This window comes from Microtus ochrogaster, unplaced genomic scaffold (genome assembly GCF_000317375.1).
Source record: "Microtus ochrogaster isolate Prairie Vole_2 unplaced genomic scaffold, MicOch1.0 UNK72, whole genome shotgun sequence".
NCBI lineage: Eukaryota > Metazoa > Chordata > Mammalia > Rodentia > Cricetidae > Microtus > Microtus ochrogaster.
This window is the reverse complement of record NW_004949170.1, coordinates 1,585,907-1,597,544: the sequence shown is the minus strand read 5'-3', so window position 1 is coordinate 1,597,544 and position 11,638 is coordinate 1,585,907. Positions and strand designations below refer to the sequence as shown.

Here is an 11,638-nt window from a genome sequence, read left to right as displayed (position 1 = left end):
GTGTGTGTGTGTAGGCATCAAACTTGGGGTCCTGAATATACTAAGCCTTGCTCCACCACTGTGCCCCATATACCCCATCTCATAATATCCTTTTGAATTCTGCTCTATTTCAAACTCTTCATTCTTCCTTGAGCTGGGGTGGGATCTCGGAAGAGCTCTGCCATGCTCTGGGTGACTTTTCACAGCTGTTAATTTCTAAAGAATTAATCTTATTTGAAGTCTGCTACTTAGATTGTGACTGCAGGGATGGGTTACAGCTCACCAAATTGTCATTTCTAAGCCATGGAGAATTTTGCTAGTGCTTCTCTTCCTTGGGAGGGGATTGGATTGTCCCCTCATCTCTTTCTGGTGGCTTACCTGATAAGCCATCTCTCTCTCACACACACACATATGATACACATACACCACATCATATACACACACCACAAACATACACACACATACCACAAACACACACATACCACACACCACACACACCGCATATACACACATATCATACACCATATACATATCCCACAAACACACCCCCACCCCCTATACCCCACCACACAAACCATGTACACTCACCATGAACACACACGCCATACACACATACTGCCCACCTCCCACATCCCACACATGAAGACCATACACACACATCACAAACACTCACACACACACCCCATACTCCTACACCCTGCACATGAAGACCATACACACACATCACAAACATACACACACAGAGACATAATATACAAATGCATAGATGCACACACAGGCACACACACACACACAGACAAAGACACACACACACACACACACACACACACACACACATACACCACAGTTTCCTGTCTGGGTTGGCACCTTGCTCTGATTCTGGAACACTCTAAAATTCTACTTTTTAATGAGCATATTTATCTATTTTCTGCTCTCCTCTGGGAATCAGGAACCCGAGCGTGTTCTCTGCTACACTCCAGTCCTCAGAACAGCGACAGCTCATTGTGTACCCACTTCTAGGAGATAATAAATCCTGCCAGACCGCACCTGGTCAGCCTGGTAGACGTTTGCAGGCTGATTGGTTGAATCGTGTGTTCAGACTGGGAGCTCCGAGGTTGTGATTTCTCCCAGAGCTATGCTAATTACCATATGCAGGAGTCCATCATCCTGGCCTACATCCATGGAGCAGAAATAGCGAGGCATGGCCACATACCCACACAATGTAGAGTGAACCTGGGTTTGGAATGTACTCACCAGGTGATGTTGAGCTAGACATATGGTTATCTCCAATCTTTGTATGACGGGAACAGCAAACATTCCCCATGGTAGCATGTGCAGATGTAGAAACCACATATCAGAGGGGCTTGAAAACCCATAAATCCCAGAGTCAGGTGAGGGATCGTCATAGGCTGGGTTGTGATTCTCTCCCACAGCTCAGTTTGAAGCACTGACCTCTTGTACCTTAAAATGCGACTACATGTGGGGACAGAATCTGTAAGGAGGTGACTAGCACTCACTGAGGCCATTAGGGTGAATGGTAATCGGCAGGACTGGGTCCTGTTAGGAAGGAAGACTGTAAGTGTGCAATCACAGGGATACTCTTTACCATCCAGGGACACTGTGGGAAGGCAGCTCTCTGAAGACTAAAAGAGAGGACCCAGGAGAAACGAGCCTTGCCGATACCTGTTTCAGGTTTCTCCAGATGATAGGAAACACGTCTTAACTGTGGTATTCTGCCACAGTGACCTGACTAACCAAGGGTACTCATCCAGTCCTGTTGACGGTAGGATGGGCAGACCTAAGGACCGCCACTGCCACACCAGGCTTGATGTCTGTTAGAATCCAAGTGTGCAAGCTGAGCTGTGAGTCTTCATAACACTACCAGAGGCATGAGATACGCTTGGGATCTTCTGCAGTTGGTAGCAGCTCCGTAACTTTGTAAATGAGATTGCCTTTCTTTCCTTCGCCATCAAAAGGTTTATATAAGAAAACCCGTGGAAACACATGAGGGAGAACCTAGTTTAGGACCAATAAACAAAGACTCTGGCTACAATGTGGTCTTTTGACAGGGTTACTGGAATGCTGTCTTGACAAGGCCAGACACATTTCCAGAGCTACTACCTGCCCGGATTTCTGCAAGATGAAGCTGCATTTCAGGAAAGCAGCATCAGAAATATCTGTGGTGGAGTGAAGTACAAAGCTGACTAGGACTGTGACTTTCTAAGTGGAACTTAGAGGGTAGAACAGAAGCACAAGACATTTTGGCACTCAGGGAGAGTAGTTTCTTCATGATGCTTGTGGCATTTGCAGGTTTCTGTGACATGTTGTGCTAGTTTGATAAAGTCTCTATTTAGAGGGAAAGGCTTAAGTGTCTGGGGTCATTTTCCAAGCTTTGTGTTCTTTGGTCTGTGTGTCTGTCGGTCTGTGTGTGTGTGTCCCTATTGTCCCCATATGTAAGAAAGAGGAAGAGAGGACATGCATTGTGATAGGTAGACAGATATATGATGGATAAATGATGAATAGATAGATGGAAAGACAGATGGACGAATGGATAGAAAGATAAATGAATGGAATGGTGGGTGGGTAGGGGGTGGATGGATGGACGGATAGGTGAAGTGATGGATGGATGGAATGATGGACAGATGGCTGAATTAATGGGCACATGGACAGACAAATAGACAAAATAAACAAATGACAGAAATGGGAGGGAGACAGACAGACAGACAGACAGATAGACAGACAGACAGACAGACCGACCGACCATAGGTAGGTAGATAATGCCCAGGTAGATGTTGTAATAGTTAATGTCAGTTGTCCAGCCTGGTAAATTTTGATTTCTACTTCCTGTAAGACAAGGTCTTCTAAGTGATAAACTCAAGAGTAGAAGTCTGTGGGGTTGGTGGGGATCATGGTCCATTGCTCACAGGAGACATTGTGGCTATGGGAGCCTTTGTTTTCTTGAGCAAATGGCCAGGAAGTCAGGGCTGCCTTCATTCTCTGATGGAGCTGCGAACTTTTACACAGAGTCTGTTGAGTGGTGTGGACATGCCCTTACTCATGACCACTCTGTGATCAGATTCAGCATTTTATTACCCATGCAGAAGGAAATGACATTCTTCCAGAACTCCAAATAATGTCTGTGCAATCCTAGGCTGGAGTGTTGTGGAAAAATACTGCTTGTTCGGAGTGATAAAAAGCCAACTTTGGAGGTGACTGGTGTAGGGTTTTTCCAATTCAGGCATCAGAATCCTAAATAAAAGTGTCAGGTAGGGTCCACCCAGACCGGATTCAGACCTTCAGATATCTTTATGAGACAGTCAATAGAGATAAAAAAAAGAGGGTTGGGCTGCCAGGTGGGAAGCACAATGGCACTTTATACTTGATGCTAATACAGACATACCACCCTCTCATGGAGAGAACAGCTGTCCAGAGAGACCCCTGCCATTCAAGGTCCTCCTAGCTATGGTGGCTGGGGTGGGCCCTTCTGCAGTGTCCAGTCTCTCTATATCCCTTGGCCTGTGAGTTGTGACCAGCGCTGGGTGGCATGAATGGTTGGTCCTTTACCGACTGTGTTTTGAATATGTTTTCCGTAGCTCGAATCACACAGCTGGGGCATTTCTGTAGCAAGCCAGACATACTTAGCTGCCTAGGCTGACCATGAAGCATCCATGATGGCACATGTCTGTTTTTATCTGAATTAGTACACAAGTAACCTGTGAATCACACCAGTAAGTAGATGCAGAGACCCCGGGACTTAAATGCCTCCTGCTTGCCTGTACCCTCTCTCCCTGCCCCTGCAGCCCTGGGCACATATAGCCAAAGGCTTTTTACATTACAGTTTAACTTGGAATAAGGTTTGATCTGCACAGCTGGTAGCCAGGGAAGGAAGTGATTTGACTTCCAGTTCAAAAAAAGGAAATCCAGAGCTGTGTTAGCTACAGACCTACCTTGGGGTCATGGTGGGTAGAGACAATCCTTAATGTCACTCTGATCTAAACTTCTGTTGTGTTGTAATCTTACATGGGAAGATGCAAATGAGCATCTGTTCACCCCAGGACCACAAGGACAGACCAAAGAAAACATGTCCACCCAAGTGTAGCTTTGTCAACCAGCGTCTCCTGCATTTGCTGCAGAGGCATGCGTGAGGGCTTGCATACAGCAGCATGAGTGACTCAGAGGCAGCTGCATCATCAAAAAGCCCGCTCAGCGTGAGTGACAACCCATGAAAACCATATTCCTGGCAGACAGCTCCATGGAAGAGCCTTCCTGCCCTAGAAACTGTTTTCTGCCTTTTAAGTCTGGGAAGGGGCCTGGTGAGCTTTGTGATTTGCACTGGTTTCTGAGTCTCCCTGCCTCCTTCCTGGGGGAAATTTCTCGGTTTGGAGGGATTAGCTGCTCATCACTCCGTGACACTGGAGGGTAGAAAAAGAAATCATTTCATGTCTATATTTTAACAAAAAGGAAAACCAAGAACCAAGGCAGTTAAAAAACCTTCCCGTGGGTCACAGCAACTGAAGCATCCCCTAATCTTACTCTAGCTGAGCTCCACACCTCTAGTGCCCCCCAAGAGGGTCTGACTGGTGCGGAGAGCTAAGGGCACTGTGGGAACAAATGCATGTGTTTTGTTTATTCTCTAGTCAGATGACAGTGGCAGCCAGTGTCTAGCATGGGGTAGAGTTGAGAAACCAGCACACAGTTCCCCTTATCAGTGGGGATGATTAGACTGCTTTATCCTCACCCAGGCCTTCTCTGCTGTACCCTCTTCCAGGTCCCAGGCCCTCAGGTCAGTGATGGGAGGTAACACCCATGCCTTCTTGATCCTTCTTTGGGTATCTGTGTCTGCATGGCTTTACCCGGTTTTCTCTACCTCTTCTCTGAGGTCCTTCCTATGCCATCCTCCCGTGGCCACATCCCTGTCTTCACATCTTCCATCATCGGTGAATCGTGCACTTCTGGTGGCCCCACCGTGGCTTTAACCACACACTTCTTCGCCACACTTCCTTAGAGACCCGTTGTGAATCCATGATAGAGGTGGAAGGTGAGAACGAGGATCCACTGGCCAATAGAAATTACCTATTGGAGGGCATGCTAGTGTCTTAGACCTCAGGCTAGAAGTGTGTGCTCACTTGATAGAGTTGTTCACAACCAGCAGCTGCTAATTGAACACCCATTTGGTGTCAGGCCTTAGGAGAGCTGCTGGAACAAGATAAAAAGAGCCCCTTCCTTCCCAGGCCCACACCCTGGAAAAGGGGGTGGCAATAAAATGATGGATAATAAAGGCTACAGTGGGTTACAATGCAGGCATGTGCATGTGTATGTGTGTGCGTGTGCGTATGTGTACATGCACACATATAGTGTGTTTTCAATGGATATCATATATGTAGAAACAAACCCGAGGGTCTTTGGCCTTCTTGTCTACAATATTGAGCGAGTCTATGACATCAAAAGCAAAAACAGAGTGAGCCCTAAATTCTGCTCTGGCATCAAGGAGAAGGGAGGTTCTCCTCAGAGTCACCCTGCTTCTGAGCTGTCATCATCACTCAGGACACTCAAAGGGGACCTTGGGAGGTTCCAAAGATGGAAGAGGCTCTGGAGATGGGACCCAGGTGTGATACTCCCCAACTTCTGTGGCCCTCTCTGCTGTTGCTGATTGGTTCTCAGAGCTGGCCTGTCCTGGCTGTCAGAACCCCATCCAACCATTGCAAACCCTTCACTGGTACCAACTCTTTGCTCTCAGATCGGATGAACTGTCTGTCTTCCTCCTTTTCTTTCCATCACTCTGGTCCCTGGTACATGAAACTCATGACTTCTTCTGTGACAATGTAGACTTGCCCTGAGGGAAGGCAAGGCTCTGAAGTAAACAGAAAGTGACAAGTCCTTAAATATCAGAAGTTGCTTTGGAAAGCATTGTAATATTTCTCAGATGTGGGTGGGATCAATAAATCACTTTTGGTGGGAGATATTAGTTTAAGATGTAATTGTAAAATTGATTTTTATGACCTGTCCTACTGCTGCATCTTGGATTCTCTAAGTATACATATTTCTCTGTATCTTCATTTATCATTTGTCAAAACATAAAGTTATTGTTTTTCCCCATTATTACAAAAGAGAGAAGATGGATCAGGCTTTCAAAATCCATGGGCTGAGGAAACATTTTTAATCTGAAAAAAAAACACCAAAACTCTCCCAACCTCCCTTGAGCTGCAACTAATTTCCCCCATTGCCATGACTTTTCAATGGATGTTGGGTCTCCTCTTGGAGGGAAGGATCTGACATACAATACTCTTGTGAGAAATAGCAACTCACAGAACAGAGGCAGACAGTGTCAATGTTAGTCCAGAGTTAGGGTCCCTGCATATCTGTCATTCTTATCTTTTAGTTCAATTTCATATTTCATCATCTGCTTGGGTTGCAGGCAATTCCTACATTTCCCCTGGCCCTGCCCTCTGTATTCACTGCAGTGTGGATCAATATGCCAATGACTCCTTGACCCTGAGAAATATAGCCAAAGCCTTCCACCATCCTCTCTGTCAGTTGGGCCCCATGGATCGTGAAGGATGCCCCTCCATATTTTCTGTACAATGCACTCTTAAGTCTCAGCTCCTGCAGTCATGGCAGTGAGTTAAAAAGAAAAGTGAATTGATTTAGGTCACAAACCCATCACACTAACAAGGCTTACAAGGCCAGAGGCAGATCACTCGCTCCCAGATGGAAGAGTGCCCAGACTACTCTAGGCAGAACCTGCTTAGTCTCTAAGAAAATTGAGAGGAGCCTGCTTAAGGATCTGCAAAGGAAATGTCATGGCAGTGGCATCTGAAACAAGTGTGGGTTCTCCTTCATATCTCTCATCAATCATCTATCTACCACCTATTGTCTGTCTATCTGTTATTACCTGTCATCTATCTATCATCTATCTATCTATCTATCTATCTATCTATCTATCTATCTATCTACGTATCTATCTATCTCTATCTCTATCTATCATCTATCTGTCATCTACCACCCATCTATCTTCCATCTACCTATCTAGCTGTCATCGTTCTATCAATAATCTATCTTATCTATTTTCTATATATCTATTATTTATCTATTATCTATATTTATCATCTTTCATTTCTATTATCTCCTCCCCTTCACACTCTGTTTTATCTAGTTAGTCTCTCTGTTCCATATGCAAGTCCGGAGTGGTAGGGAGGCTTTTGCATAGGTTCAGGGAAGGTGGGAGCTGCTGCTGTCTCTAGCTTGCATTAACCTTAGTTCCTTTTGACTACCTTCTCTGTAAATAAGAATTTTTGTCTCAACCTAACTTTCTTTTAAAAAGGAATGACAACCTGGCCTTTTCCTAGGATTAACAAATGAGCAAGCTGGCCCTTATGGGCAACTTCCATTCAACTACCTAAGAAGTCACCTGATGTGGGATTCTCCTGTGTATGCTGTGAATATGTTTTATTGATTAATAAAGAAGCAGCTTTGGCACTATGGCAGCACAGAATAGAATAAGGTGGGAATTCCAAGCAGAGATAGAGAAAAGAAGGTGGAGTCAGGGAGATGCCATGTAGCTGCCAAAGGAGACAGATACCCAACAACCTTACCAGTAAACCACGAACCTCATGGTAAAATACACAGAATAATAGTAATGGGTTAATTTAAGATGTAAGAGTTAGTTGATAAAAAACCTAAGCTAATAGGTCAAGAAATGCTGTAATTAATACAGTTTCTGTGTGATTATTTTGGGTCTGGGTAGCTGGGAAATGAAGAAGCTGTCTCTGCCTACAGTCTCCCTGAGTCTGGGCTGGGGCCCTAGTGTCTATATTCAAAAACAACAAGAAATGATTCTTTTGATGAGTCCAATGTCCAGCCTTCATTGGGTTGGAGGATGTAAAAAGATGTCCCCTCTCCTTTCTCTGGCAAGAGGATTTTGCTTACTTATTTTTACTTCTGATCCCCTCTCAGGAAGTTCCCAGCACAAAGGCACCATCACCTTAAGTTGTCACTTAGTACCGGCTTGTCAGTGTGAGTCAGCTGGCATCTCTGCCTTAATAGACATGCCACCCAACTTGCCTTGCAGGATCACATTGTATGATTTATGGAAGTGTGATATCTTACGGCGATGGTCAAGTAGCGTCATTTGGTTATGAATATAACCACTGCTGGAGCCTGGAAAACAATGAGCAAATTCACTAGCAACACGAGGATCTAAAACATCAGCCTGCCAGCTCTGAACACGGTGACCCTCAGCTAGCATTACAGAAACTGTCAAGACCGTGTCAGTGACTTTCACCCTCCTGCCCAAGGGTGGAGTTCAGATAGTCAGAGCTCTGCAGATTCCGAGTGTCTGGAACTTTCCACCATGCTTCCCAGGATTTTGCTTTTCAAACAGGGCCCTGGCTTGGGGTGGGTGAACGAGTACCCGAGGGTACACTGTGGTGGGCCACCAGTCTCGCACATCTAGACTGCTGCCTGCGCTTCTGTTTTCAGCTAGGTGGTCACCTGATATCTCTGTTTTGTTTTGTGATGCAGATGGGCAGAAGAAAGTCCAAGAAGAATTTGACATCGACATGGATGCACCAGAGACAGAGCGTGCGGCTGTGGCCATTCAGTCTCAGTTCAGAAAATTCCAGAAGAAAAAGGCCGGATCACAGTCTTAGTGGGGAAGCTGCTTCCTAGGCAATCCGAAGACACCAAGTTCAACCACCATCCATCAAGAGACGAAAAGAACAAGAGCCTAGAGAGACGTCATCCGCACAGCATACACCCCGCTGCAAACCTGACATGCATGTACAGAAACCCATAGTATTTATGCCCCTATAGGAAGGTGTACACAATGAAATTGTGAGTAGCTTAATCAGGTTCTCTCCATTACAATTCCTCTGCAACTCTTTTCCTTGATGTTGTAATAAAAAGGAGGTAAGATAAGTGACTCACGCGTCCGCCTTTATTTTTTCCATTAGACGAAGCTGGGAAAGTGTTCCTAAGGTTAAAGTCAACTGCCAGCCTGGTGTCTCTTGTATTCTTCAAGCTTAGAGGTGTAACCAAGTAACTTGTGATGGTGGAGCTATTCATCCTCAACCTGGCAGTGCCTGTCTTGTTAATAGACTGCTAACTGCCAACAGGTTGTGGCTGGATTTTCTTAGCATGGAAGAATAGTCTTTACCCTCGACTGTCCGAGATTCAGAGTTTATAACCCACAAGGTTATGGGAGGGCCATGTATCTGTGGCTGGGATGTCGCCCACATGCACTCAGCAAGTGTATTTCAGATCTACAAAGAGTGGCCTCAAGCCACCAGGGCCATTTTTGTACCTGTGTAGCTCCAAGCAGCAAACACATGCTCCAGGCTCCTCAGTGCTCATACTGTTTTGTTATTGGTTAACTTCGCTCATCAAAATCTGTAGTTTGGAGAGGATGCCCAATTTCTCTCCAGGTCAAACCTTGCAGACACATGGTTTCATATACCTCAGAGAGCTCCCATGGATAGCAAAAAAGTCTGTTTCATGGGAAGCATGGCTCCATTGGCGTCAGGAGTCAAATACAGGTTGCTAGGGTGTGACTGTGAGCTGGCCTTGCACAGCAAGCACCAGGAGCACCAAACATCTATGTTGCTTATGGTTGCTCATTTGAGCATTGCTATGAGAGAATCTGAAACAGAAGGGACATTTCACCCAGCACCTGAGAATGCTCTATGCTCTAGGAAGGCACCATGGGTTCTGTGGACTTAGCCATGTGACTCTGGGTGGGTCATAAGCACTTGTGAGAGGAGGGGACAATGTGTCTCAGTGTGCACACTTGCATGCTGGCCTGTGGATGAGTGATGTGGGATGATTTCAGCTAGTGAACAGTAAACAGGACCATTTCTGCAGTGCCAACCAAGGGCGACTAAGTGAGATTCCGGATGGGCCAGTCTCCATTGAGAAGAAGACAGTTGAGAATACACACTATAAAGAGCAGCTGAGATGGGGGTATGAGTGTCACAGGAATTAGATGGCTTTAGATGTCATCCCCAGGGCTCTCTAAGCCTGCTACTACAAAGTAAGCTGGAACCCCAGTACATGCACATGTAAATGCTGTCGTTGTCTGTAGCTATGCTCCCAGCATGGCCACTGCCCCATCCTCTGATTTTTTTTTTTTTTGATGTAAAGGAAGTGCCCTATTCTTATGGGGTATGTCCTGGCTCTGACAGCTGGAGGCTACCCTGGTTCTAAGGAAGATATTGCCTCCTGGGCGACTCTGTAAAGCAGCATATGCCAATGGAGTGGCTCTTCTGATGTCCCCAAGAGTGTGGGAGTTCTCCCTCAGCCTGGTAGGGAAGTAAAGGATCTATGAAGTTTGGAGAGGTATCTCAGAGATTCTTACATGTGTCTTCCATTGCAGTTATAGAGCAAGCACGCAACTGCTTTCTTTGTGCCCTAGGGATGAGTTTAACTTTTTACTAGGAGGATTCACGTGGATCTACAGCTCTAGCTGTTGGGGTGGTGGTGAAACATTTGCTTCCCACCAAAAGCATGGTTTGGATGTGTGGTGTCTGAGGTCTAGGTCTCGCATAGCAAAGGAAGCAGCTTGTGGCTCTAGGCCAAGAAGCCTCCTTCTTATGGGATGTAGTATTCATCCTGAAAGAAGAAGGAGCCCCCTCAGGGTGTGCTACAAGGTGTCTGCAGCTTGGAGCAATGAGTGCTGATTCAGTTATGTTCCATCCACAGAACTGTTATGATCAAGCTCAGGGTGCCATGACTGTAAGGCAGGACAGAATGCTTGCAGGCAGGCTGGTGGGGGAGGGTAGAGAATCATAGATGTGTGGGATAGAGACAGGTAGATCAGGGAACACTGGCAGCAAAGCAGCAACTGGGAGACCCACGTGGACCCTCCCCAGCAATGCAGCCCCACTGCAATGCTAGCAACGCACACAGTGGAGCTAGGCAAGAAGATATTCTGCTTTTGGACTGCAGTGGGTAGATCACCAGAACCCCAGGCAGGACCCATAGCACGGAAGTGTTGAAAATATGCCCATGTTTGATTTGTAAGCTGGCCAGGCCTCCATGGAGAACTTAACCTGCCATAAGAAGGTAGTTCCTTGACATCAATATGCTGATAAAAAATCTTGCTTTGTGGTTGTTTTAAGGTTCCCATTGCTGTGAAGAGACGCCATGACCGTGGCAACTCTTACAAATGAAAATATTTAATTTGGGCTGACTTGTAAATGTGGAGATTTAGTCCATTATTATCTTAGCAGGGAAACATGGCAGCATGCAGACAGACAGGGTGTTGGAGAAGGAGCTGAGAGTTCTGTATCTAGGTTGGCAAGCAAGCAGAAAAAGAGAGCCCTTTAAAACCTCAAAGCCGATGCACTTCTTCCAACAAGGCTACACCTGTCCTAATAGTGATACTCCCTATGAGCCTGGGGGGGGGGCATTTTTATTCAAAACACCACAGTGGTGTGGCTGGAAAAAATTAATAATTTAAAATGAAATAGGTAAAATATACATATTTCTACTAGCAAAATCATGAGATCCTTATTGGCACTTGGTCCTGGCTCAACTCAAACCATGGGTTTCTGCTGTTTATGGTCACATCCATTTAGATCAATAGATCCTGACCCAAGGTAGGATCAACCAATCAGGTTCTTTCTCCTGAGAACTTGAATTGATGATCATGCGACTTTAGCCA

The 11,638-nt window shown here is 45.7% G+C and overlaps 1 protein-coding gene across 1 annotated transcript in view; it reads left to right on the top strand.

The window, feature by feature from the left end:
- Pcp4 (Purkinje cell protein 4) overlaps positions 1 to 8,899 on the top strand; it is a 59,833-nt gene extending 50,934 nt beyond the window's left edge. Inside the window, exon 3 of the mRNA XM_005370131.2 lies at positions 8,500 to 8,899. Within this exon, the coding sequence (XP_005370188.1) occupies positions 8,500 to 8,627 (128 nt within the window). The 3' untranslated portion in view covers positions 8,628 to 8,899. The remainder of the gene's footprint in view (positions 1 to 8,499) is intronic.
- Positions 8,900 to 11,638: the final 2,739 nt, after the last annotated feature.